Source organism: Ogataea angusta (genome assembly GCF_019207475.1).
Source record: "Ogataea angusta isolate 61-244 chromosome Unknown 61-244_NODE_9_length_489604_cov_89.567313, whole genome shotgun sequence".
NCBI classification, from domain to species: domain Eukaryota; kingdom Fungi; phylum Ascomycota; class Pichiomycetes; order Pichiales; family Pichiaceae; genus Ogataea; species Ogataea angusta.
This window is the reverse complement of record NW_025065223.1, coordinates 416177-441705: the sequence shown is the minus strand read 5'-3', so window position 1 is coordinate 441705 and position 25529 is coordinate 416177. Positions and strand designations below refer to the sequence as shown.

The window sequence follows — 25529 nt, the reverse complement described above, 5'->3', positions numbered from 1 at the left end:
TGCTGGATGCTGGTTATAAACGAAACTCTTCCAGTAACAAGTTCGACCAGGCTAGTCCTCGGTAAGTTTTGGCAGCGGTATCCACATGCTAACAAAGCAAGACACGACAATGTCAGATCGGCACTCTCTCCAACAAAGGAGAACCCCAAGAGCTCGTCTTCGAAGAGCCAGTATATTGGCTACCAACAAGCGCTACAGCAAGAATATTCCTATCTTATTTCTATGCAGAACAAGTGCTTATTTGCAGTCCCTTTGACCAAGGAAACGTTTCTGGAGGCATACAGCAAAGGCAAATGGAATCTCTCCACTGTTCCATGTCCGTCGTGCTATGCCAACACCACGCTCCTGAGACCTCCAGAGGCGTACAACGAGGCGAAAAGACTAAAGGCCGTCGACTCATATTCGGGCCTGCCCCATTGGGATAATACACAGAGATTTAATTCACTGCTCACAAAAACTATGAACATGTTTGAATGCAATGGAGCCTCCATCAGCTTGATTGACACAAGGTACCAAATGGTCAAGTTCCAACACAACCTGGGTTTTAAAGAGTGTGCCAGAACGGTTTCCATCGACGCCCATGCTATCCTTTCTGCTGGATTCTTTGCTCTGACCGATGCTTCCCAGGACTGGAGAACCGCCAGCAACCCGCTGGTCAAGGGTCCGCCAGGTATCAGGTACTACGTTGCTGTTCCGCTCGCTACTGCTTCAAAGGATGTCATTGGCACGTTTGCCATTTTTGACGCCTTTCCACGGACCAAAATCGAGGAGAACACCATTTCTATTATGCAACAGATCGCTGCAGAGATTATGGAGTATCTAGACGAGGTGCATGTCTCGGTGGCCGACACGAGCACCACGGTCCAGTGCAGCTCCGTAACCTCGCCAACGTCTGCAGAAAACACAAAAATCATGCTAAAGAAGTATGGCAGAGCTACTAGCAGTGACATGTTGGGGTCCATCTACGAGAGAGACGGGTCGGGAAGTCGCTATCAGCAGCACAGTCATCTGAGATTCAGCAAATACAGCACACCGCTGGGAGACTTGATTGACCTGAACGTTTGGAGAAGTCTTCTGGGCTGCATGAATGCAGTCTCTGCCTCCAAAATGCTTTCGCACATACTTATGGAGAGACTGGGCTTCAACTGTGTTTACGTGATGAACATCAGAGTCACCGAGCTATGCAGAATCAACTCCGACTTGTTCCCCAAGGAGAACGAGATTGAGAGCGAGACATACAAATTCAAAGATATGCTGCAATCAGTGAGTGACGAGAACATCAACATGAAGCTTCTTGGCGGAGAAGGGTATCCAGAGAATTTTAATGTGGCCACTTTCCAGCCCAACTTCCATTACAAGGCGTTCAAGTCGGACTTTGGAATTATCTACGACTCCCGCGACAGCAAGGCCAAGTACCACTCGGGAGTTTGTATGCCGTTTTTCCGCAAGACTCCCAAACTGGTCCGGAGACGCAAAATGAGCAAGAGCCAGCGCTCCTCGGCAAGGAACCGCGATGAGACGTTGCAGCTGTACCACAAGTCCGGGGGCTGTTTGATCACGTGCTTCAGCACCGCGAACAAAGATTTAAATGATAGAGAAATTGGTTACATTTACGGCTGTGCTTCGATTCTCCGCAGGCTCTACTTTATGAACTAGTCGACATAAGATAATATACATGTTTTTCTTTTAGAGGTTTGTGGCGAGATCGCGGAGCTTGATCTTGTTCGGGTTCTTTGGGTCGGCGACAATGATATTGTTGAGAATCAGGTATCGAATGAGCGGGTCGTCTTTATTGTCCACCTCCAGCAGCTTCGAGTTCCCGGTGTTCGTGATGGAGTTGTTAAGCAGAATTTCCAGCAGTTTGAGAAATTTCTGTTTTCTTTCGTCCAGCTCCTCTTCCGTGAACAGTGCCTCGAATTCTTTGCGCAGGATATAATCCACAATAAGCTTTTTCGATATTTCGATTAGTTTTGTAGATCTGTCGGCCAGTTTTGCCTGTTTCTGTAAATACGCGTCTCTGATGTCGTCTGCAACTGTGTGGCTCAGCAGTTGCTGTTTCTTGTCCATTTCCTGCTGTATGCGCTCCTCCAGCTCACTTTTCAGAATATCAAACACTGCATTGGTGTTTGCCATGTCGTCTGCGCGGCTCTGAAGCTCTTTGTTGGAGCTGGCGATTTCCGCGAGCGACTTGTTGACGGCTTCTAGTTGTGTGCTTAGTGTGTTTTGCGCCAGCGAGAGCCCGATCAGGTCGTTTCGCGGCGGGTGGAACGGGACTTTCGCTAGCGTGTCAGTCAACGCGATCTGAGACGCTTTCGGCGAGTCGCCCGTGTTCTGCTGCCTAAACAGTTCCAGCTGCTTCTGGGCGGCCTTGAGTAGCCGTTTCTTGAGAACTATTTGACTCTCCAGGTTTTTTTTGTACGCTGTGTCGTACTCGGGTGTCAGCTCGATGTCAGACATGAGAAATAATTATTTTGGTGAAAACTGGAAATTCATTGTAAACACAGATCGACTGTATTGAAGCAACGGGGCCTGGATGGGTGGTCAGGGCAACCAGGCTTGCGGTTCAGATGCGGGCCAATGGTGCCAATGGTGCCAACGGCTAGAGAAGCTATTCGGGTCCACGTAGTGTATCAGCAGTCCGACAATTTGCAGAGAGCGCCTGTTGTACTAATGGATGCACACTGGACATTAAACACTCCAACCCCCAGATTTGAGCTCTTTAAGTATATGTCTTCAGTCCACCAGTGGAAAATCCGTCGCGTCGAAAATATTTATCTATGGACGCTAAACAGAACGATAAAGAGGTCTCGCTCTACTTAGGAAATTTGGATCCCAAAGTCGACGAGACGCTTCTATACGAGCTCTTTGTTCAATTCGCGCCCGTCAAGAGCATCCGGTTGCCGAAAGACAAGGTGCTGCGCAGACACCAAGGCTACGGGTTTGTTGAGTTCTTCAATGTCAAGGACTGCGAATACGTGCTCAATATATGCTCAGGACTTAGTCTCTACGACAAGGTGCTGCGTGTGAAGAAGCTGCTTGGAGGCCAGACTGATGCTCCCGAGATAGACGAAGATATAGGGCCGGTGGTGTACGTCGGGAATCTGGACAAGCTAGTCGACTCTGGAAGTATCAGTGCTACTTTTGCGAACTTCGGAACGTTCCGCAAGCCGCCGCAGGTTGTTTCTGGAGAGAAAAGCAACCACGCCTTCTTATACTACACAGACTTCGAGTCCAGCGACGAGGCGATCAAAGAGATGAACGGCAAGATAATCATGAATCGGCCAATCAAAATGGACTACGCCTACAAGAAGGACTCCAAGGAGAAGCACGGAGACCGTACCGAGCGTCTTTTATACGAAAAGGCCAGGGAGAATAATTTTGAGCTGGAGCAGCTGAAAAAACGGTGAGCACTCGAAAAAAGATTTATTTTTTTTCAATGAGTGAAATAGATTCAAAGCTCCTTCAACAGCTAGACGAGCCTTCCAGGCAGGAGGTGGCTGCCTTCATTCAGCAGGAGTCCTCCAAAATGAAGATCCAGAGCTCTGTGACCAGTTTCACCGACAAGTGTTTCAAAAAGTGCGTGTCCACGATCGACAACGGGAATTTGAGCAACTTCGAGGCCAACTGCATGAACGACTGTTTGAACCGTTTCCTGGACACCAACATTAAGATTGTTGAGATGTGAGTATCGGAACATGCTATACTAACGATAAGACTCCAAAAGCTGCAGAAATGATTATTTCCCTGTATAAAGTAATAAACAGACTGTTGTATTATATGTCTGGAGCTGGAGGAATAGAGCGGATTCGCTGACGGGAGGGAGTGATCACAGACAGACAGCGAATTTGTCTCTTGGTGTTTGCCCTAGACATGAAGTTGGGCCCTCTGCTTGCGTAAGCTTGGCTGCTAATATACGATCCCTGCTTATCGCAGAAAAACTGATTACGTCTCTGCGTTCTCTACTAGCTCGTGTCACATTATCTATTATTTACTGTTAAAAAAATTACCATTACCTTATTTTATTTATGGGTACGTACTCCTTTGCCAGCTCTAACGTTAGACAAATCAATTAGACGCGGTCTTAACGACAGGATATATGACAAGCGGAAGGCTGCTGCTCTGGAGCTCGAACGCGTGGTGCGCGACTCACTGAGCACAGGCGATACAGAAAAGATCGTCAACATCATTAAACAACTGAGAAACGAGTATGCGTATGCCGTGCACCAGCCAAATGCCCGATACGGAGGCCTGATTGGCCTGGCAGCAGTTGCAATTGCCTTGGGCCAGAACGAGGTCCCAAAGTACCTGGAAAGCATCATGCATCCTGTCCTTGCCTGCTTTGGAGATCAGGACTCTATGGTGCGCTACTTTGCGTGCGAGGCACTCTACAATATTGCCAAGGTGGCCAAGGGAGAGATTCTGGTGTACTTCAACGAGATCTTTGACGTCCTGTGCAAATTGGTGGCAGATGTGGAGATGAGCGTGAAGAACGCTGCAGACATACTGGACAGACTTATTAAGGATATCACCAGTGAAAAGGCTGCTACGTACGTTTCTGTGCTGGCAAAGCCTGTCGAGCCGCCGTCCGCTAAGGTGGTAGATCAGAAAGGGAAAGCTTTGCAGGTCTATGAGCCACAGCTGCCAAAAGCGTTCTCGCTGGAGAAATTTATCCCGTTGCTGAAAGAACGCATGTACGCAACAAATCCCTACACAAGAATGTTTCTCGTTTCGTGGCTCCGACTATTAGACTCGATTCCAGGCTTGAACCTGATTTCTTATCTGCCTTCGTTCCTCGACGCTCTTCTGTCCTACCTCAGTGCTACTTTGGAAGATGTTCGCGTGGTGACGGAAAACTTCCTCAAATTGCTGCTCCACGAGATCCAAAAAGTGTCAGAAATTAAGAAAATAGTGTCCGAAGAAAAGACAGACGACAGCAAGGAGAAGGACCTGTATATTCCTGGTCAGGACATTGTCATAGACTATCCTAAGATCATCGATTTGCTTATCACCTCGCTCGACTCGACTGAAGAACTGATCCAGCTCGTTGCTCTACAGTGGCTTGTGGCTCTGTTGGATATTTCCCCAGAGTCGTTCATTGTGTTCATGGCCAAACTGCTCGCTGTACTGCTCTCCACCATTTCGCATTCTAACAAACAGCTCCGAGAGATTTCCGTTCTTCTCAACTCAAAGCTGATGGAGCTGGCCGCCAACAACCATTATGACATAAACTACACGCTCATTGTGAACCAGCTCACGTTGCAGTTTCTGAACGAGAAAGAGAGCACGCGCCTTGCCTCTCTTGACTGGCTGATCATGTTGCACGAGAAGGATCCAATCAAGTTCCTTGAACATTCAGATAATACTTTTGTCACGCTCCTGAAAGCCATGAACGACCAATCGGACAAGGTGATCAACAAGGACCTGGAATTGCTGTCCAAGATCTCCAACCAGACCGACGACAGATACTTCCAGTCGTTTATGGTGGATCTTCTGAACCTCTTCAAACGCGACCGCAAACTGCTGGACACACGCGCAGACTTTATCATCCGGACTGTGTGCAAATCCCTCGATGCCGAGCGGATTTACAAGTCGTTGTCCAAGGTTTTGAGCGAAGAGGAGTCCAACCTCGGCTTCTTATCCATAATGATCCAGATTCTCAACAACAACCTCATCATAGCTCCTGAACTTACAGGTCTGCGCCAGAAGCTGATTCGCGGAGACGACTTCGACTTGTTCAAAACGCTGTTCAAGTGCTGGTCTCTGAATTCTGCCTCCGTGCTGTGTCTGACGCTTCTGACCTCCAATTACAAGCTCAGCTACAAGATCGTGCTTGATCTGGCCAACTACGAGGTCTCTCTGAACCTGCTCATCCAGCTTGATCTGCTGATCCAACTTCTCGAGTCGCCAGTGTTTGCACGTCTCCGACTGGACCTGCTCAACCCCCAGAAAAATAAATACCTGTTCAAGTGTCTGTACGGCCTACTGATGCTGCTACCTCAGTCGAACTCGTTTCGGACTTTGCAAAATAGACTCAATTCCATCACTCCGATCGTCCATCTCCAGTTCGAGGACGACCACGACGAGAAGCCCTCGCGCGACGACGCAGAGCTGCTGGGCTACTTTGACGGGTCTCAAAAAAGACTCAACAACCTGAAATCCAGCCAGCCGTTCGACATCAACTCCAGCTTCAGCAACCAGCTCAGAATCAAAGATTCGGGCATGGATCTTTCAAATTTGATCAACGACGACCTCACCACCGTTCATGCGCCAAAGAAAATGGACTATATTACCAAGTTTTCTGGAAGACTGAAGAATAATAAATAGATGTATACACCTCAGTTCATAGGGTCCCTGAAATGCGCCAGATTGTTTCCTTTGCGCAGCTGCCGTAGACTGAGCCTTTCCCGTCTCGCCTCAATCACAGGCCGATGGTAGCTAGGAGCATGGAACTCGCGATCCTTAACCACCAAAGACATGGTTCGTTCTCCGTCGCTGACTTCACGGTCACGCCGAGGAAAGTTCTGCCTATAGTAGCGTGTAAACGAGCGGCTCCCCAAAATGCGTCCATCTGGGAGCTCTATTCCACTTGGCAGCACTTTCACTGTCGTGTAGTCGCTTTCGTCAAAATCATAAAACCTTTCTATCTCCTGTCTCTCTGCGCGTGTTTCGTACGGAATTACGCAATGGCCTTTGCTCTGGATATGCTGCCGTATGCTCACCAGACTTTTCCCCACAAATCTGCACTTTAGACACTCTTTGTCAATTATTGCCTTATTTCCCAGATATTGCAGTAGACCGCTCAGATCAGCAAGATAATCCTGTTCAGGAATGAACAAACCGTGAGCAGCAAACATGTGAGCCACATTTGCCTCCTCATCAATGCTCTGGGCGCTGCAGTAGAAACAGTTGGTCAAAATAACAGGCTCTTCCATTTGCTCTTCTTCCGTGTAGTAGTCCTCAGAATCGCTCGTCTCAGAGGTCGAAGCCGGGCTGACATAATCATAGTCGCTGACCGTCGGCTCGGAAATGAGATCGTCAATCGTGTACTCGGATGGCGCCTCGCTGTGGATCGATCCAAGAGAGAACTCACTCACTCTTGAGACCACTGATCCGGCCGGCGACTGCGCGCGTCGATCGACGCTGCTATCTGCCAGTATGTCTCTTCGCGTTCGTCTTTTCAGGTCTTTCTTCGTAGGCTGGCGACGGCCCGTGCGGTGTTTCCGATGGACATGGAACCCGAATTCGTCCTGCTCACTGTTGATGGCCTCCTGGCGCTGCTGGAGAGCAACCTTGGACTGGAAGATAACAGAATCGACCGGAGCCAGCCCGGCCACGCGTCTCTTGAGGTTGTATCTGTGCCATTCGGTCTTCATGTGGACTCTCTGGACGTCTGCCGTGGGCAGACGAATCTGGCACGAGTTGCACGTGAAGTTGCCCGGCTGGTTGAAAGCAAGACTCATAATTGATGGATCGAACTTTTTTTTACAATCATGATTATATAATCGCTTCTTTAGGCCAGACACGTTTGTAAAGAGCCATGGCCACCACGTCCTGGGCGTTCAGCTTGCCGTCGAATGTGGCCTTGAAGTAGCCGTGTGTACCAAGGGACTCCTTGATCAAACCAGAACGGCCCATTTTCGTGAAGAGCGGAATATGCTGGTAGTGCTGAACGTCGTGAGAGTTGAAGAACATGTATCTGACGGTGACGACGGACTTGTGGATTTTGAAGATTTCTCCAGTGAGAACAATTCTCTTGGCAAGGATCCGGGTGTAGTCTGTGTTGAGGAACGTTCCTTGTGCAATGAACTTGGCTCCCGATTCTGTGTTTTTGAAGAAAATGGCGGGACAGTTGGTGAAGCTTACTGGTAGCACAGCAGTAGCTACCGAGATAGATCCCTTGTGCAAGAAACGGAGGAATTTCGCCACGTTGTTGGCGTTGTTGGTGGCCTGGCTGAAAAGCGGGTTGATTTGCACCCGTCTGGGTCCGTACTGAACGATCATGGTGTCCTTGGACTTGATCGGCTCCTCGTAATCTTCCCATGTTTGTGCCGAGAAATGACACACAGACAGTTTGTGCTCGTTTGGCAACAGCGAGTACACGGCGAACGGTTTCTTGGCAGGGTCTGCGACGCGCTCCAGGATGTGCGATGGCACCAAAACGTATATCTTGCATTTCTGTCCTGCTTTCACGACCACCTCCGCTCTGGCCTGTTTTAAAATTCGGTTCTTGGTATTCTTGTAGTTTTTAGCTCTCAGGTACCGTTTCCAGTTCTCGGGCGTTCTGTCGTCCAGCTCGTCGTAGTCCCAGTCGGCCGACGCCAGCGACTTCTCGCCACGGTAGCGGGCCAGCCTTTTAACGGCAGACTCCTCGGGATGCAGCTCGAACTCGTCTGGAAATTCGAGCTCCTCGCGTTCTCTTCTTTTGTAAGCCTCCAGCTGTCTGGCCTCTTCCTCCTGCTCCAAATCCATGTGCGAGTCGGCATCCTCGTTCATGGCGTCGCTCTCCATGTCGGACTCCTGATCTTCGGAGTTGCTTTCCAGACCTCTCTCCTCAATCAGCTCTTCCAGATCTTCATCGTGCATCCATCTGGCCTGGTACTCGGATATGCCCTTTGGCAATCTTTTTTCTGCTTTCTCCTCTTCCTCGCCGTCCTCGGCATCCATGGCCCAATCGTCCTCGTCACTGATCATGTCTTCCTCATCCAGGTCTTCGGCTTCCTGGAGAGGATCCAGAGACTCGCGCTCAGGTCCTGGGACAAACACAGCCGGCTCCTTTCCAAGAGTTTCGATCTTGCTCACTGGAAAGTCGCCTAGATCTGGCAAATACACTAATCTATCAGGATGGAAGCCAATGCCTCTGACTGTGCCTTCAATAACCAGATGTCCTTCCATCAGCCCTTCGGCTTCCCATGCAACGCTGTCGGCAACCATGTATCCTCTGCTATCTCTCCACGTGATCTGCTTTGGTTTTTTCTGGCAGAGAGATCTCAACAAATTCAATGATTCCATCTGCGTCTCCAATGCGAATATTTTTTCTGTCTGTGGGAAGAAATGCTTGAAGAAAGACGTCAACGATTTAAGAACGTCCTGTTGAAGATTTCTCTTTGGATAAGCGCTCACCAAATCCGGCACAACACCATAAACGCTCGAAATGCCTTGGCTTTCTGCCGCACGAATAATCTGCTCACCAATTTCAGGATTCACCTCCTCGGTAGCACTCAAACCAAATACGACAAAGTCGGCTACCTTTGCACAATCTAGAACATCAATGATGCTATTCATATCTGGAATAATCAGTTTCAGGCCTGCTTTGAATCTCTGGACCCTCACAGAGGTGACACCTGAAGTCTCTTTGATCTGCAACCCTTCCTCGCCAACAGAGGTCAGAATCTTGTTTGCGATATCCACTCCAGAAATATTGCTGGTCAATGGAATAATTGTCACAATTCTCTCAACATTCCCATGATCAAACAAAGAGCGCTCCTCAAGAGTTTTGGCAATTTTATTATGCTTCAACTGATTAGCTAGGTTCTTTCTTTCCAGTTTGCTAGGCACATGAACACGTCTGCTGTTGGTCTTGACTTTCTCGACCTTACCTTTGCTGGCAGCCTTAAGTGCCCGCTTGGATGCATGGCCGCTCTTAAACCCCTTGTTTGGTTTCTTTAACGTGGGCCTGTGTCCTGCCATACTAAATAAATTTATTTCAGATCCTAAAAATTTGATAAAAATATTTTGTGCTGAGGTAAGCGCGTGGTGTAGAGATGATGTAGTCCTGAGGGATTACGATTTATCAAGCTAGAAGGTTTCCATTTTTTCGCGGGCACGATTTTTGAGACGTCACGTGCGCAAACACAGGTCTCGTACTCTGACTGTGAAAAATTTTTGGATACATTTTATTTTCTATATATCGTTAGTGAATAGGTAAGTCGAACGAACACGAATACAGCGATAGCGGAAGGCTTTAGTTGAGAAAAGGCGGCAAATCCATCATAATCATCATACACAAAGCAAGTATTAAAGATCGCCATTTAGCGTCACATTTTATCGTGTCTCGACACCCTTAAAGAGCATTCTTCCAACTGTCAAGTTCAGCTAATATCACCTCAACCTTCCACTGTTGCTGAAAGTCACAGCATTCCTAACATCCAGTCAACATGGCCCACGAGAACGTTTGGTACTCCCACCCAAGAAACTACGGTAAAGGATCTAGACAGTGCAGAGTCTGCGCTTCCCACAACGGTCTGATCAGAAAGTACGGACTGAACATCTGCAGACAATGTTTCAGAGAGAAGGCTCGTGACATTGGTTTCAACAAATTGCGTTAAGTCACTACTGCTCCAGCAGTGTATAGTTAATGTTAAAGTGTTAAGAGCATAGTATGCCAAAAAGGTGTAAAGATGTACTTTTTTTTAATCTTATTGCCTTGACCTCTAATTAAGCATGTCTTCTTACTTTGCACTGGGTTCCACCGGTTTATGCGGGAATTTCTTTGTCAACATTGCGGCCAGCTCGCAGAATGTGGCTCGTATTTACACTGTTAGTCGTCGTGAGCCAAAAGTCACCACGGACAGCTCCAAGCTGGTTGCCACTGTCGAGCCTGACAGCGAGAAATGGCCTGATTTGATCAAAAATCTCGATATCCCGGAGCACTCTACCTACTATTCATCGTTCGGAACCACCAGAAAGGCTGCAGGCAGTGCTGAAAACTTCATCAAGATCGACGAAGGTATCAATGTTGCTGCTGCCACTGCTGCCAAAGAATCTGGCAAATTCGACACTGCCGTGCTGGTGTCCAGCGCTGGTGCCAGTCCGGCCTCGCGCTTCCTGTATTTGGCCACCAAGGGGCGTATAGAGGAGAAAATTAGGGAACTGAAGTTCAAACGGACAATTATTTTGAGACCGGGTACTCTGCTTGGTGAAAGAGAGCATGCTCATAGCTTGCTCGAGAGCGCCACCAGAAAGGTGGGGGGATTTCTTAGAGGCACGATGTTTGCAGGGCTTCTAGCACATCCTATCAAGGGCGAGGAAGTCGCAAAGGTGGCCTTTTACTTAAGCCAGAAACCCATTGAGGGTGACAATGAGGTGATTGTTGTTGAGAGCAGTGAAATGATCAAGATTGTCAAGGACAATGGTTTATAATCGAAATAGCTAATGACTAATGCAGACTCTGATTCGTTCGAGCGACCTTGAAAATTCTACATTTAAATATAATCGAAAATTAATATCTAAATATCAATAAGTGATACCTATGTATCGACATCCCCAGATCACGCCGTATAAAAGCTTTTACGAGTTCGAGCAGCTGAAGAAGTGGTTCTACAGCGCGGATCGGAAGTTGAGAGCCAGAGCAGTTCAAAAAGTAGCCGCTTACGCTACCAAAGGTAGTCTTCCTCATTCTCTGGAGTCCACCTCGCTGCTTACCAGTTCGGCTCTGCTGGATGAGCAATTGAGCAGTAGTGGTGCCGACCCGATGCCTATCAGGCTGAGCTACGCGATGTCTCTGATTAAGTTCTGCAACGGTCTTTTGGACCCAATCCAGAAGTCTACCTATGCTATGAGTCTTAACAAACTCGCAGAAATACTGCAGCTTCCAACTTATTTCGTGGAGATCCGACACGCCGGGACTCATGAAATGCTTCCGTCGCTGGAAATGCTCCGATTTAGCGCCCAGAGTGCTCTAGAATGGCTAGAGACCAATTACTGGAACGAAATCTGTGAAAGCACGTCTTCTGAGCCGCCTGACGAGAAGTCCGACCAGGAAGTGGAAGCGCTGACGGAGAGCTTCAAAACTCTGCGAAAAATCCGCAGAGAAGACATCCACAAGGTGTACAAATTTGGAGACTCAACGGAGACGGGAACAAAATACTGGAAAGCGATGAAAGTGCTGAAGAGCGTCAAGGAAGACGTCCTATTAAACTACATGGTGCACCACAACTGTTTGGTGCTCAAAACGCCGCTCAATGAGAAAAAAGTGAATGGCATCAGACTGCTGTACAGGCCAATTCTGGAGGAGCTTGGCTATGACGTGGTGCTGGGCCTGTTCCAGACATTTCTAGCTGCTGACACCAAAGACGAGCTCTTTACAGTGCAGCGTACGCAGTGGTTGCAGTACTTTCTCTCAAACGGCCTTACATTTAGCCAGAACTCCATCTACAGCAAGTTCCTCAACACGCATTCGGTAGGGGTGGTTCTCGCTTTGCTAACAAAGCATCCATTGGAATCAACAGCATCACTTCTTCAAACACTCAGCCAGCACAAACAGCTCTTGGAGCAAACAAAGCTTACAGCCAAAGTGAGCGATCAAATTAAATTCATGAGCAAATTCTATGTATCGGACCTTTTGCCTCAACCAGCGCTGAAGAAACAAAAGTGCGAGTCGCTGTTCCTTTTCGAACAACATGAACTCTGGGAGCCTAAGCCTTTTGGACAACCTTGATAGTCAGTATGTGAATTGAGGTCTATCGTCTTTGGCTATTTCTAGCAGCCCGCGATGAGTGTACGCTTGTGAGAGACGACCCTTGATAACAAATTCGTCGACAAATTCTGCGCATTTTTGCTCGCCATGCTGGCAATGAATGAACCCAACCACATAGAGCAGAACGGTTGGTCGCGTTTCCTGTTCAAGCTTGACCACCTCTTGATCTTCAGATATTCTATCCAGCTTGAAATCTGTCTCAAGCGCTCGCAAAAACTGGTCTATGAATTCCTTGCGATTGTGCACGTTGGCCATGCGTCGCAGATTTCTTGGGAAGTCAAACAGGTCGTCTGTAGGGCCGGCTTGTTCCGCTTTGAGCGCCTCGTTAAATAGATACATGTATGTCCTTTTTCTTAATATTTGCCTACCCAACATTTGTATGTTTTCGAGGTCTATGCGTACGTCGCTGCCTCCTACCCCCTGGAGCCGGGTCTTGAGGCGAGCGTGGTCTCTGAAGTAGATGCAATAGTATAATAGATTGTCGTCTAGCATGTATTCGGTGGGTATTATCTGTCGCAGTATTTTAATTCTTGACTCTGCCTTCCGCCTAAACTGCATATTATGGTGGAACTTAGTCTTCAGCGACGGCACAGGCTGATGGACTCGCAGCGCAAACGACGGCACCAGCGTTTGGTAGAACCGTCGAAGCATGAAAATTATTTCTCTAGATCCGGCTGTGCAAAAATATTTTATTTTATTCCAATGCCTCCTAAAGCTTCGTCTGCAAAGAAAAGCTCTAGCGAGAGCGAGCATGCCAAAGCCAAGCTGCCTAAGCTTCCGACCGAATTCGTTCTACGGCCGTCGAATGCGGGACCGAAAAATACTGCAGCCGTCTATGTCTCTCCCCAGATACTCACCATCACAGGATGGTCTGCGGGAAGCTTTGTCAAAATCACGCGAGGACTGTCGGAAGTCATTCTGCTATTGCAACCTTGGAAGCAGGAAGAGGAGGACGCGTATGATCTGAATGTGATTTTGATGTCGCAGGAGTATTTGCGACTAAACCATTTCCTGCTTGGAGAAAGAGTAGAGCTGAAAAAAGCCACCTCGCAGCCAGCCTACGCCTCGGAAATCGTTGTGAATATTCAAGAGAGCACCGATGAGACTAAAATACGGTCAAGACTTATAGACATTGGCCTGGTTTACGAAAACTTGACCACATCTGATTTTCAAGTCGCTCAGATAGCCAATGTGGATGCTGTGACAGACTCGCTCGACCAACTGTCTTTGCAGGGCCAGAGCAAAAAGACGGCATTGCAACCATTTTTGTTCCACCACAAGACCACCAAAATTGAGTTTCACTTCGTCGAGCAGCTGCAGCCACCATCTGCCCCATACAGCTATTCCAAAATTGGTGGACTACGCAAACAAATCGAGACTCTCAAACGGACAATAGACATTCCCCTGTTCCGGCCCGACATATTCCAGCGGTTTGGAATAGACCCTCCGCGCGGAGTGCTTCTCCATGGCAGCTCAGGCACCGGCAAGTCCTTGCTGCTCAAGAGCGTCGCGTTTGAGTCGCAGGGATGTCATGTGATCAATATTAGCGGCCCGTCGATAGTGTCGAAATATCTTGGTGGAACAGAGGAGAAGCTGCGCGAGTACTTCAAAGAGGCCATAAAGTACCAGCCGGCCATTATTCTGATCGATGAGATCGACTCGCTTACACCGAGTCGCAATAATGAGGACGTTTCTGAGGTCGACACTCGTGTGACTGCCACTCTTTTGATGGCCATGGACAGCATTGACGGGGCAGTTGTTGTGATTGGAGCAACCAACAGGATCAACTCCATTGATGCCAGTTTGAGGCGACCGGGCCGGTTCGACCAGGAGATTGAGATTCCTATTCCCGATGCAGACAGCCGGTACGACATTCTTTCGACACAGTTTTCAGCGATGAAGGACCAACATGAGCTCGCAGATAGTCAAATAAGAGCTATTGCTAACACTACACACGGGTACGTTGGAGCCGACCTGGTTTCGCTGTGTCGAGAGTCAATTCTCAAGTGCATTTCTCGTGGAATTTCCACCCACCAGGAAGACCAAAAAGTTTCGTTTGCAGACGTCGAGGAGTCAAGGAGCGAGATCCAGCCGAGCGCTATGCGGGAGATTGTTTTGGAGATGCCAAAAGTGAGCTGGGACGATATTGGCGGTCAGGAAGTGCTGAAGCGGAAGCTCAAGGAAATGGTCCAGCTTCCGCTGACGGCAGCAGACACGTTCAGACGACTGGGGATTTCTGCTCCCAAGGGACTGCTTCTTTATGGTCCTCCTGGATGTTCCAAGACTCTGACCGCCAAGGCTCTCGCTTCGGAGTCTGGACTGAACTTCTTGGCCATCAAAGGGCCGGAGGTGTTCAACAAGTATGTTGGTGAGTCGGAAAGAAAAATTAGAGAGATATTCCACAAGGCCAGGACTTCTGCTCCGTCGATTATCTTTATTGACGAGATCGATGCTCTGGCTACAAACAGGGATAGCGAAGACGCTGGAAACGTTTCGCGACAGGTTTTGAACTCGATGCTGAATGAGATCGACGGCGTGGAAGAGCTCAAAGGCGTGATAATTATTGGTGCTACCAATAGGCCAGACTCAATAGATCCTGCTCTTTTGCGTCCTGGACGGCTCGACAGACATGTGTATGTTGCGCCGCCCGACAGACACGCTCGGAAGCAGATTTTGGAGAAAAATACGGTCCATTTCAACCTTCCGAATCGGGTGCTATTAATCGAGAAGCTGAGCGACCTGACCGAGGGATTCTCTGGCTCTGAGACCGTGCTGCTGTGTCAAGAGGCCGGTCTGGCTGCTGTAATGGAAAACAACGATTGCCAGCAGGTGGAAGAACGTCATTTCATGACCGCTCTCAACGACATTAGCAAAAACATCACTCCAGAGATGCTCGAGTACTACAGAGAGTTTGGAGAGAAATATAGGGCTGTGTAAAGAAAAAAATAAGCACTCTGTTAATCCATGTCGATGAACGTCAACAAGGCCGTGACCATGGGCGTGTTTGCTGCCGCCGGGGTTTACATGGGGATGAAATTTTTTGAGCCAATAGTCATTGAACAGCTTCGCAAGGACGGGAACCTGCGCACGGATATAGAAGTCCCGCAGTACGACGAAGAGGGCAACAAGCTTCTGGATCGCGGCGAGCAGGTGACCTGGGACGCGATCCGCAGGGAGGGGCAGGAAGAACGGCAGATTGCGGAAAGTTCTGCCTCCAAGCCGGTGAATTAACTGAGTTTCCTGCCTGCTTTGTGCAGTCGCTGATGGTGCTTTAGTTCATCAGTCTTCTGACATAAGCAAAAAATTTTTAAAACTATGGGTAAGCTCAAGAAGAGATCAAGAAGCGCCAAACTGGCTGCTCAGCGCAAGCCCGGAGCTTCCAAGGACGACAAGGAGTTTCAGAAAATTGCGCCATTGCTAGATAAACTAAAGTCGGATGCCGTTAACGACCGCTCGATGGCTGTCGGGGCCATCAATACCTTATGCGATACTGACCCAGAGATTCGCAAATTGTTCCTGAAAAATGACCTCGTTCGCACGATACTGACCAAGCTCGTGCACGACTCCAGCGATGAGGTGGTGGTAGAATCGTTTGGCCTTCTTCGGAACCTGATCATTGAGGAAGGGTATGATTTGAGCGTATTTCTTTGGAGGTCAGACATCTGGACGGTTCTCGAGAACGCTTTCAAAAAGGCAAGCGTTTCCATCGAGCACGTCAAGGATGACAACGTTTCTGCAGAACAGCGCGGCATGCTTTTCGACTACATTGAGAATATTGTTGCTTGTCTGGGCTCTCTTTGCCTCGAGATCTCCACGGAAATGTTTCATTCTGACATTCTCCCGAAACTTGTTTCCAACGACATACTCAAATTCATCATTGTCCTTATCGAGCGCAATTACACAACGAAACTGACTTTGTCAGCCCTGGAATTCCTGTACGATTTGTCTACGATCTCTGCCCCATTCATCGAAGCGTTTTCTCAGGACGAGAATATCAAACAGATTCTTGCAGGGCTCAATTTGTCCAACGATCTGTCCAAGGTGTATCTCATTGGCTTGCATTTCCAAACTTTGGAGTTTTCAAATGGACTTGACGACAACCAGACCATACAGATTACCGATAGTCTGCTTGCCGTGGCCAACAAGGCGGCAGAGTCTCACTCCCGGGACGAAAGTAGTCTCAAGGTCTACGAGCTGGTTCTTGATATTTTTGCCACCATTGTCGAAATCAAGGGCCAGGAAGAACCTATCAGTACGAAGATTTCGGGAATGATCGAGTCACACGTGCTCCCTTTCCTAAGAGCTGTCTTCGAGTTCAGCAGCGTCAAAGTGTTGCTGTGTCTGACCAACATCTTGTGTTTCTACAAAAATGAGACGCCAGAGAGTGTTGTCGAGCTAGTCAATTTCGTTAGACCAGCTATGTTGCAGCAACTCTCGCAAAAGCTCGAGGAGCCAGACTTGGAAACCATCAACCTGTATCTTGGGTATTTGGAGGTTTCCTCCGACATCACGTCTGCAGACGAGCTCAGACCGCTTGCAGAGGCGCTGCTCAATTTTGCCATGCAACTAGGAGAAATTACTCCCGTGTCTGCCCAGATTATAGGCCACCTTTTGCACATTTTGACCAAAGTCGGCAAGCATTGCAACGATTTGGAGATGACGACTAATATCACAAAGTTCATTGTGGACAAGAACCTCGTGGAGCCTATAAAATACTACAACTTGACTAGATTAGGAGACCTGCGCAAAAAACACCAGTACTTGATCGAGACGGTTCTTGTGGATTCGATAAACTCCATATTCGATCTTTTCGACGACGACTATCCATATAACAAGCCTATTTACCACGCAGGCGGACTTCACCAGGTCTTAAAAGAGAACTTGCCTCACTACAAAAAGATATACAAGGCTATAGACAAAAATAGCGAGCCCCAACTAAAAGCCTTATCTGAAGAAGCATTTCAAAATCTCGAGAGATTTATTCAGTATAAAGAGGGCGAGGCTGAATAGACATCAATGATATTGTATTGTTTGTATTAGCGCCTCTATCTAGATGATTATATCTCCATCATTTATCTGGATTGGCATACCGTTTGGTCTGTTCCCTGATCTTCTTCTCGTAAGCGACACGGTCCTTGGTGTAAAGTCTCCACGCAGGTTCCTGGGCGGGAGAGTCTGGATTTGGCGTATTGAGCAGTTCCTGGACACCGAGCAGTATTTGTTTCAAAGAAATGGCCGGCCGCCAATCCTGTTCTTCGTTCAATATCGACAGACACACTGTTCCTGATGGATACACATTCGGATGATAAAAGCCCGCTGGAAATTTCACTTTGGGAGGCTTGGCAGGATACTCTTCAGGGAATATGATGGTAAGCGGGTAAGTGGCGTTGTCCCACAATGTATTTGATTTTCCTGGGATTCCAGCCGTCCAGTTGAGCAGATCTAGTGATCCGTCTGGAGCCTTCATGGGCTTGGCGTAAAACCCAAACGGATGATCTTTCCTCCAGTTTTTTCTGCTGTTAGCTGCTGGCAACAAATGTACTTACCTTTCTTGTTGTATGCGCTCAGTTCGAAGGTTTCTTTCAGCCATGCTTATTTTTCTTTATTTATTTTCTATTTGGCAGTGTAAAAGTGCTCTGTCATTTAAAATACTGCTCGTCTATCTATTTGGGCAAGATTAAGACTACCCTGTAACACTCTCACTAAGCATATATGAGCGTCGAAAAACCCGAAACACATTACTCAGACGATGATCTGGACGATCTGGATGACCTGCTCGATGATTTCGACGATGAAATCTTGAGCAAGCCGCCCGGGGCAACGCTGAAGCAAGATCAGGAACACACCACCACACAGGACGAAGAGCCCAAATTGGACGATAAAGAGCTGTTTGGCAAACTGCTGAAAGAAATTGGTGCCCAGGACCCCGACCTCTCGAAGAATCTCGGTAGTTTTCTGGACGATATTGGCAAACAGAACAGCGGGTCATCCTCTCCTCAGCCGGCTACAAAGAATAACTTTCAGGATGTGATATCGGAAACAATAAACAGACTCAAGGAGAGCGGAGAGCAAGTGGACCAATCCATCAAGGAAGAGGATGGGAACGACGAGCTGATCACGAGTCTGCTCAAGTCGCTTGATCTCAATTTAGACCTGAAAGGATTAGACGGACAGAAGGGGGGAGTCGAGGACGTTGGTAATTTACTGGTCGAGATGCTGGACAAATTGTCGTCCAAAAATGTGCTGTACGAGCCGTTAAATGACCTGTGCCAGAAGTTCCCTACCTGGCTGGACAACCCTGAGAATCAGCAAGATGAGAACTACGCGAAGTATCAGCAACAGTACGCCGTGATCAAGCAAATAATTAGCACATTCGACCTCCCCGACCACGAGGATAAAAAAAACAGAGATATCATCAACACCAAACTGGAGGAGTTACAAGAATTGGGAATGCCCCCAAAGGAATTACTCAATGACGACCTAAAGTTTCTGAACTTCGCAGGAAACTCCGAACTGGAGTTGGACGACAATGATATCCCGGAGGATATCAACAAGGAACTGGAAGATACATGCAAACAAACATAGTCTTGAAAAGTTTCTAAACCTTTAGAAACACCCCAAGACTATTGCAAGTGTCATTAGGACAAATCAGACATCCAAGGAAGTTAGGGCGGTCACGAATGCACCAGGAGAGATTTTTGGGTTCGCCCCTCCTGTGGTTGTGCATCTACCGAGGAAACTGCGAATGTTTATGGTAACTTTTCATCATTTTGTCCCAATGACACCTGCAATAGAATGGTGCGTTGCATCAAATGGCAGACTGTCCAAGTATATAAGACTTGATCATAAACTGCTGGTCAGAAATGTAAATTACTGGCTAGTAAAAAGCTCCACAATTACTCGCAAAAACGAGTAAGAGTAACGGGAAAGAAAAATGAATCACTTGCAAAAGTGACCCATATTCAGACCCTAGAGCGTTTCTAAACCCTGTCGTCATCGTCGCAATAAGATTGGGAAAGAAGGACTCAGTTTTCATCACGAAGCAGTCATGATAGTCTCATACCATTTGATGCAACTCTTCTACTGAAGAAACACTTTGCAAGGAAAATATTTCACAAAATTTTTTTTCTTTTATAGCTAGGTTTTTTTTTCTAGATCCTTCGTTATGTAGCCCTGGTGCGGCACCGGGTAAGTTAATCAAAGGAAAGCCTGATCTCCTTGAATCTTTCGTCAATCGCCCGCTGTTCGTTCATATATTTCAATGTGCGATCAAAGTGCTTGTATGTCGCTTCAAGGCTCGACTTGTCGGTAGCAGACTCTTTACTTGCGGTCTTGAAGTTGCTTTCGATCAGTTCGATCAGTCCATTGAGGTACTTCACGGTAACCATGTCGTTGCCGTGAATAAAGTAGTATAGTGACTGGTTTAGAATCTCAATGAATAGCTCTAACGAGGCCCTAGGGTCCAGAATATTGTCGGCCACCCGAAGCGCTTTTTGCAGACACTCGAGAACTCTTTTTTCGTCTTTTTTCAAGGAAATGTGCGTTATGGTAGACTCGTCCACTTCCTGCGTCACCCACCACAGATGAGAAGCAAGATACACGGCTCGACACTGGTCTGTTTTCTTCAGGAGCTTTGATCCGTAAAGAGCGCACTTGGTTATCAATTTGTCAAAGTTGTCCATGTTCAGCTCGATCATCTTGGTGGACTCCATCAGTTTGTTGATAATGGTGATCAAACTCTGGTACTGAGCACGCGAGTCCACCAGGCTTTGTTCGTAAAGCACAAACGATTCAATGAAGAAGTCGTATGAAATATCCACAAGCGACACTTCGTCCGCAAGTTGTGCGGTCACCAAATTGAGGTTTAGTCTCAGGCTCGGATTAATATTTAGCTCATTCATTTCGCTGATAACACCCGTGATGAACTGGAAGAAGTGCGAAATTTTGACTCTGTCTTCTCTGGTTTCAATCTTTTTCAGCAAATGAAGCTTTCTCACAAGTTTGAGAACGATGAATACAAGTGTAGGATAAGTGTACTTCACCTTTGATTTGCCTAAACTTAGGTGTTTCCTCGACTCTCCAAGCAGCTCGAAATGCTTGTATGGATCAGTGTTGTAGATCAAATGCAAAAACTTGGCAAGTCTCTCTTGCTCAAGAGTGACTTCGAGTGAGTCTTGTTCTTCGTCCGGCGACGAGTCCAGACCAAAGATGGCCTGATTTTGTGCTGATTTTTGAGTCAGACCCAGATCTTTAGCAGTTGGGTCGTCGTCAGCGGTGATCAGGTTCTTCAGAATTTCCAGGATCTTGGTGACCTCTTCTTCGGTCGTCAATTTGACATCATTCACCAGTAAACAGTCAATGATATCGAGACTGGCAGATCTTCTCACCACTGGTTTCTGCAATGCGAAAAAATCCAGGTAGCTGGAATCTAATTTAAGTATAGACTTGATGCTGGAATATCCTGACATTGGTACCAGAAGCAGAGACTTCCAGTGGCTTTGTGCGGAGGTGTCGCTTGTTCCCGCTTCCCTGAATTTTTCGGCAGCATATTTGTAAACGCAGTTGACGTTGTCAAAATTCTCAGGGTAGTATGTAATGGAAAGACGGCAAATTCCTTCCAGTATCACGCAGAAATCCTCACTTGACAGGTCAGGTTTGAGCTCGTTCAGTTTATTGATGAAATCAATAAACTTGTCAAAAATGTCTGTGAGGTTTAGAGCTTTGATCTGCTCAGAGAAGTCGCCGTCAGATTCCCGCTGCTTGAAATCTATCAGTCTATCAATCAGAGTGATCAGAATAGTTTTGAGGCTCACCTGATCATTCAAGTTCAGTGTGGCATTGAAGAAATTTTCCAGGGTGGCCAGGTGGAACTCGTCGGGGAAAACTTGAATGATGACGTCCAGTAGATACTCCTGGGCAATGACGTCTCGACACTGGATAATTTGCTCCAGCAATACTGGCAGAATGTGCTCTTTGTAGTAAGTCTTGTCAATGTTTTCCAATTGAGACAGACGCACCAAGTTTGAGCCCACCAGAATTTGAAGCTCTTTGCGCTCCATAGTTCTCTTATTGCGCTCAGAGGAATGTCCTTGATGTTGCAGTCTCACCCAGAGCTTGTTCATTTCCACAAAATTCGTGATGATGAACTGAATTGAGTCATTCAGATCGCCGGCAGACTCTTCCTTGTCCGAGACAAACTTTGTAGGCAGTAGATCCTTAGTCCTCTGAGAAAGATAGTACCGTAGAAACAAACCACGAATTGGATGCTGCACACCACGACACATCTCCATCATATCCTTCATGATCTCCTTGAGTGGAGCGTCCGGAATCGACATGTACACCGTTCCTACGGTGATCATCAGATATAATCTGGGTATAATATTGCCAGCATATTGTACCAATTCGTACAAATCTGCCAGGTGATTATTTGGATGGTTGATTTTCAGATGCTCGGCCAGAATCTCCAGCCCATCAAATACCATAATGTACAGTTCATAGTACTGCTTTGGAGAAAGCACGCCAGTCCGCAATTCGTTGAGAAAAGTCGAGGCGTGCTTGAGGGCGTCCATGAACTTGTTCTTGGTAGCCAGACATTTTTTCATGAGCGTAATCTGCTGTCGGATCACTGCCGTGGCATCCTCAAGCGCTTTCTGCTGCTCCTGAAGGCTCACAGCCACATTTTTCGCAACCATTACGGATCGCACTTAAATTATTTTGACTACGTCCTATCGCTTTTAAGCGCATTTTACAATATCTCTACTACATGGTGTACGGATGTACCTGAATTTTATTTTAGCTTTATTTTGGAGTCGTTCTGATGAAATGTGTAGGGCACAGGTGGCGCTCAGGGTTCTTGATCAAGTACTGCTGGTGGTACTCTTCGGCGTCCCAGAAGGATTTGATTGGCTCGACTGTAGTCACAATCTTGTCGTTAGGGTACCATTTTTTCTGTGCGTAGTCCAGAGCTTCTTTGGCTATTTTTTCTTGCTCTTCGCTATGCGTGAAGATGGCAGAACGGTATTGGGTGCCAATATCTGGGCCCTGGGCATTGACCGTGGTTGGATCGTGCATCACAAAGAAGAAGTCCACCAGTGTTCTGTACGAAACTTTGGAAGGCTCAAAGGAAACTTGCAAGGTTTCTGCATGGTTAGTGGATCCAGTGCAAACCAGCTTGTAGTCGGGGTTTGATGCAGATCCGTTGGCGTAACCAACTTTGGTGTCAATGATCTGGTCTTTAAAATGCTTCTTGTACAGGTACTCGACGCCCCAGAAACAGCCGGCAGCAACGCTCAAAACCTGGCTGGAAGGCGTAGTCTTCAGAGTCTTGGAGATGGCGGACATTGTGGAAAAAAATAGTTGATAAATTAATTGTGGCTCGAATTTTTATTATGAGCTCGGTGAAAACATATACTGCCTACGCATTTGAGACTTTATACTCGAAATTGCACAAAACGGACCCAATTCCGTTTTCCAAGCTGAAGCTTGCTCTAGAAAACGACTCAAATGTGGTCACCGAAAAGTGTCCCTTATTCGTTACATGGAACATCAAGCAGGGACATGATAAGGTCTTGCGTGGATGCATCGGTAACTTTAGCGATCTCACGCTACCTGCCGGTGTTCGTGAATATGCGCTGATTGCTGCTTTGGAGGATCCAAGATTTGAGCCTATAACTTTACGGGAATTACCTAAGCTCTCGTGTTCTGTGACGTTGCTCAAGAACTTTGAGAAGGGAAAAGATGCTCTTGATTGGGAATTGGGCAAACACGGGATCAGAATCTTGATCAATGGCAAAAAATCTGCTACATTCCTGCCTGAGGTTGCTACGGAGCAAGGATGGACAAAAGAGGAGACGTTGCAGCACCTTGTTCAGAAAGCTGGCCATTATCAGACCAGCTGGGAAGAGGCCGATATAGAGCTTACGCGGTACCAAGGAATCAAGGAGTCCTTGGATTACGACACGTTCATGGATTTACGGGAGAAATTGCAATGATCAGTTGGTTATAATTTAGGCAGGTGCTATTGGCTTTTTTCGTTTGATTTGTGGTGTACGGATGACGGCTAAAAAAAAAAAAAATTTTTAGGAAGATATAAAATTTTTTATCTAGGATAAGAACGTTATAGGAAAATATGTCTGACGAAGTAAGTATAGCGAGATGTCTCGTTCAAGTCGTGAGACTAACCCGATAGGTCATCTGGCAGGTCATCAACCAGCAGTTCTGTGCATTTAAGATCAAAACAACCAAAGATCAGAACTTTTGCAGAAACGAATATAATGTTAGCGGCTTGTGCAACCGTCAATCATGTCCGCTTGCGAATGCGCGATATGCAACCGTGAAGAACGTGGATGGAAAGCTGTATTTATATATCAAGACTGCAGAGAGAGCGCACACACCAAAGTACCTATGGGAAAGAATCAAGCTGAGCAAAGACTACAAAAAGGCATTAAAGCAAGTGGATGACCATCTGCTCTACTGGAACAAGTTCCTTATACATAAATGTAAGCAGAGACTCACCCGGCTGACGCAAGTTGCGATCACAGAGAGAAGATTGGCTCTTCGAGAGGACGAGAGACACTATGTTGGAGTGAAGCCAAAAGTGAAAAGGAGAGAACAAACGAGAGAGCGCAAGGCTTTGGCTGCTGCACGTATCGAGAAGGCTATTGAGAAGGAATTGCTTGAGCGTCTAAAGTCTGGTGCATATGGTGACCAGCCTCTGAATGTTGATTCCAAGATATGGAAGAAGGTGCTCGGCAAGGTCGAAGAGCACGAGGAGGAAGAGTCTGATTTCGATTCGAACGACGAGATTGAGCTGGAGACCGACGAGGAGGACGAATCGGATGTTGGGGAGGTGGAATACGTTGAGGCCGAGGACGATGAGGACGAGATGGTCGACATGGAGGATCTGCAGAAATGGTTACAAGATGGCTCGGACGCGTCGTCGAGCGACTCTGAGGACGAGGATGAGGACCGGGACGAGCCTCAGAAAAAGAGAAAGAGGCCACGGATCGAGATCGAGTACGAGGAGGAACCTATGACCAATATAGCGGCATGAATAGTATAGTAAGAAGATGGCATTATAGAAGGATTGATCTGGAGCACTGATAAATATTTTGGTTGATTTTTTTTTTTTTCTCCAACGCGTATGGAGACCAGTCTTTTTGAAAATCTCCGGCTTCCGTCGGTTCCGCTTCCTATAAGCAACACAACCCACACGTATTGCTCGCCTGTGCCAGTGAAAGTGCTCGAATCGCCCAGTGAGCCGGTCATCTTGGGAGTTGACGAGGCTGGAAGAGGCCCTGTTTTGGGACCCATGGTTTATGGAATCGCGTACTGTTTGAAAGATTATTCCAACGATCTCAAGTCTGTGTATGGATTTGCAGACTCCAAGACCCTCACTGTGGAAAGAAGAGACCAGCTGATGAAATCCATCATCGAGCCGGACGGAGATCTGTGTCAGAACGTCGGATGGGCCACCACCACAATGACCGCGCGGGACATTTCGAGCGAGATGCTCAAACCAAGGTCAATTGGAAATATCAACCTCAACGAGCAAGCGCACGACGCGACGATCAAGCTGATTCAGGGAGTTATAGACCAACAGGTCAATCTGAAAGAGGTGTACGTTGACACTGTTGGGCCGCCAGACTCGTACCAGCGCAAGCTGAGCAGCCGATTCCCCGGTATAAAAGTGACAGTCACCAAGAAGGCCGATAGTCTGTTCCCTATCGTGTCGACGGCGTCAATTGTGGCCAAGGTGACCAGAGACTGCAGTTTGTACTATCTGGCCGACGGAGCAGACTGGGGGTCTGGCTACCCCTCCGACCCGCGCACGTCGCAATGGCTCAACTCGAACGTGCACCCCGTCTTTGGCTGGAACTCCATGGTGCGCTTCTCATGGCAAACTTCGCGCGACGCTCTGGCCAAAAGCGGCGCCGTTCCGATGGTCTGGGAGGACGAACTGCAGGCAAGCGACGACTTCGCAAACGTCGCCAGTATGATGAGCAAGCCCGCGGTAGGAAAGTCGTATTTTGTAAGCGATGTGACAGGCGAATGA

At 47.5% G+C, this 25529-nt stretch overlaps 19 protein-coding genes across 19 annotated transcripts; 12 read left to right on the top strand and 7 right to left on the bottom strand.

The window, feature by feature from the left end:
- Positions 1 to 6: 6 nt before the first annotated feature.
- KL928_004439 (uncharacterized protein) lies at positions 7 to 1656 on the top strand (the record flags this gene model as incomplete). The annotated part of the gene is made up of 1 exon (XM_043205137.1): positions 7 to 1656. The coding sequence occupies one exon, from the start codon at positions 7 to 9 to the stop codon at positions 1654 to 1656; it is 1650 nt and encodes a 549-aa protein (XP_043058506.1).
- Positions 1657 to 1686: 30 nt separating this feature from the next.
- KL928_004438 (uncharacterized protein) lies at positions 1687 to 2457 on the bottom strand (the record flags this gene model as incomplete). Its single annotated transcript, XM_043205136.1, has 1 exon — positions 1687 to 2457. One exon carries the CDS (start codon positions 2455 to 2457, stop codon positions 1687 to 1689), a length of 771 nt encoding a protein of 256 aa, XP_043058505.1.
- Positions 2458 to 2577: 120 nt separating this feature from the next.
- KL928_004437 (uncharacterized protein) lies at positions 2578 to 3407 on the top strand (the record flags this gene model as incomplete). The annotated part of the gene is made up of 2 exons (XM_043205135.1): positions 2578 to 2755; positions 2821 to 3407. The coding sequence occupies 2 exons, from the start codon at positions 2578 to 2580 to the stop codon at positions 3405 to 3407; spliced, it is 765 nt and encodes a 254-aa protein (XP_043058504.1).
- A 29-nt stretch (positions 3408 to 3436) lies between these two features.
- Positions 3437 to 6324, top strand: KL928_004436 (uncharacterized protein; the record flags this gene model as incomplete). Its single annotated transcript, XM_043205134.1, has 2 exons — positions 3437 to 3647; positions 4061 to 6324. 2 exons carry the CDS (start codon positions 3437 to 3439, stop codon positions 6322 to 6324), a joined length of 2475 nt encoding a protein of 824 aa, XP_043058503.1.
- Positions 6325 to 6335: 11 nt separating this feature from the next.
- KL928_004435 (uncharacterized protein) lies at positions 6336 to 7460 on the bottom strand (the record flags this gene model as incomplete). The annotated part of the gene is made up of 1 exon (XM_043205133.1): positions 6336 to 7460. The coding sequence occupies one exon, from the start codon at positions 7458 to 7460 to the stop codon at positions 6336 to 6338; it is 1125 nt and encodes a 374-aa protein (XP_043058502.1).
- A 34-nt stretch (positions 7461 to 7494) lies between these two features.
- Positions 7495 to 9687, bottom strand: KL928_004434 (uncharacterized protein; the record flags this gene model as incomplete). The annotated part of the gene is made up of 1 exon (XM_043205132.1): positions 7495 to 9687. The coding sequence occupies one exon, from the start codon at positions 9685 to 9687 to the stop codon at positions 7495 to 7497; it is 2193 nt and encodes a 730-aa protein (XP_043058501.1).
- Positions 9688 to 10440: 753 nt separating this feature from the next.
- On the top strand, positions 10441 to 11139 carry KL928_004433 (uncharacterized protein; the record flags this gene model as incomplete). Its single annotated transcript, XM_043205131.1, has 1 exon — positions 10441 to 11139. The coding sequence occupies one exon, from the start codon at positions 10441 to 10443 to the stop codon at positions 11137 to 11139; it is 699 nt and encodes a 232-aa protein (XP_043058500.1).
- Positions 11140 to 11248: 109 nt separating this feature from the next.
- On the top strand, positions 11249 to 12436 carry KL928_004432 (uncharacterized protein; the record flags this gene model as incomplete). The annotated part of the gene is made up of 1 exon (XM_043205130.1): positions 11249 to 12436. The coding sequence occupies one exon, from the start codon at positions 11249 to 11251 to the stop codon at positions 12434 to 12436; it is 1188 nt and encodes a 395-aa protein (XP_043058499.1).
- A 3-nt stretch (positions 12437 to 12439) lies between these two features.
- KL928_004431 (uncharacterized protein) lies at positions 12440 to 13126 on the bottom strand (the record flags this gene model as incomplete). The annotated part of the gene is made up of 1 exon (XM_043205129.1): positions 12440 to 13126. One exon carries the CDS (start codon positions 13124 to 13126, stop codon positions 12440 to 12442), a length of 687 nt encoding a protein of 228 aa, XP_043058498.1.
- A 51-nt stretch (positions 13127 to 13177) lies between these two features.
- Positions 13178 to 15412, top strand: KL928_004430 (uncharacterized protein; the record flags this gene model as incomplete). Its single annotated transcript, XM_043205128.1, has 1 exon — positions 13178 to 15412. One exon carries the CDS (start codon positions 13178 to 13180, stop codon positions 15410 to 15412), a length of 2235 nt encoding a protein of 744 aa, XP_043058497.1.
- Positions 15413 to 15439: 27 nt separating this feature from the next.
- KL928_004429 (uncharacterized protein) lies at positions 15440 to 15706 on the top strand (the record flags this gene model as incomplete). The annotated part of the gene is made up of 1 exon (XM_043205126.1): positions 15440 to 15706. One exon carries the CDS (start codon positions 15440 to 15442, stop codon positions 15704 to 15706), a length of 267 nt encoding a protein of 88 aa, XP_043058496.1.
- Positions 15707 to 15790: 84 nt separating this feature from the next.
- On the top strand, positions 15791 to 17485 carry KL928_004428 (uncharacterized protein; the record flags this gene model as incomplete). Its single annotated transcript, XM_043205125.1, has 1 exon — positions 15791 to 17485. One exon carries the CDS (start codon positions 15791 to 15793, stop codon positions 17483 to 17485), a length of 1695 nt encoding a protein of 564 aa, XP_043058495.1.
- A 58-nt stretch (positions 17486 to 17543) lies between these two features.
- Positions 17544 to 17942, bottom strand: KL928_004427 (uncharacterized protein; the record flags this gene model as incomplete). Its single annotated transcript, XM_043205124.1, has 1 exon — positions 17544 to 17942. One exon carries the CDS (start codon positions 17940 to 17942, stop codon positions 17544 to 17546), a length of 399 nt encoding a protein of 132 aa, XP_043058494.1.
- Positions 17943 to 18187: 245 nt separating this feature from the next.
- On the top strand, positions 18188 to 19060 carry KL928_004426 (uncharacterized protein; the record flags this gene model as incomplete). Its single annotated transcript, XM_043205123.1, has 1 exon — positions 18188 to 19060. One exon carries the CDS (start codon positions 18188 to 18190, stop codon positions 19058 to 19060), a length of 873 nt encoding a protein of 290 aa, XP_043058493.1.
- Positions 19061 to 19668: 608 nt separating this feature from the next.
- Positions 19669 to 22167, bottom strand: KL928_004425 (uncharacterized protein; the record flags this gene model as incomplete). The annotated part of the gene is made up of 1 exon (XM_043205122.1): positions 19669 to 22167. The coding sequence occupies one exon, from the start codon at positions 22165 to 22167 to the stop codon at positions 19669 to 19671; it is 2499 nt and encodes an 832-aa protein (XP_043058492.1).
- Positions 22168 to 22273: 106 nt separating this feature from the next.
- KL928_004424 (uncharacterized protein) lies at positions 22274 to 22816 on the bottom strand (the record flags this gene model as incomplete). Its single annotated transcript, XM_043205121.1, has 1 exon — positions 22274 to 22816. One exon carries the CDS (start codon positions 22814 to 22816, stop codon positions 22274 to 22276), a length of 543 nt encoding a protein of 180 aa, XP_043058491.1.
- Positions 22817 to 22863: 47 nt separating this feature from the next.
- Positions 22864 to 23466, top strand: KL928_004423 (uncharacterized protein; the record flags this gene model as incomplete). Its single annotated transcript, XM_043205120.1, has 1 exon — positions 22864 to 23466. One exon carries the CDS (start codon positions 22864 to 22866, stop codon positions 23464 to 23466), a length of 603 nt encoding a protein of 200 aa, XP_043058490.1.
- Positions 23467 to 23603: 137 nt separating this feature from the next.
- On the top strand, positions 23604 to 24527 carry KL928_004422 (uncharacterized protein; the record flags this gene model as incomplete). The annotated part of the gene is made up of 2 exons (XM_043205119.1): positions 23604 to 23615; positions 23676 to 24527. 2 exons carry the CDS (start codon positions 23604 to 23606, stop codon positions 24525 to 24527), a joined length of 864 nt encoding a protein of 287 aa, XP_043058489.1.
- A 90-nt stretch (positions 24528 to 24617) lies between these two features.
- On the top strand, positions 24618 to 25529 carry KL928_004421 (uncharacterized protein; the record flags this gene model as incomplete). Its single annotated transcript, XM_043205118.1, has 1 exon — positions 24618 to 25529. The coding sequence occupies one exon, from the start codon at positions 24618 to 24620 to the stop codon at positions 25527 to 25529; it is 912 nt and encodes a 303-aa protein (XP_043058488.1).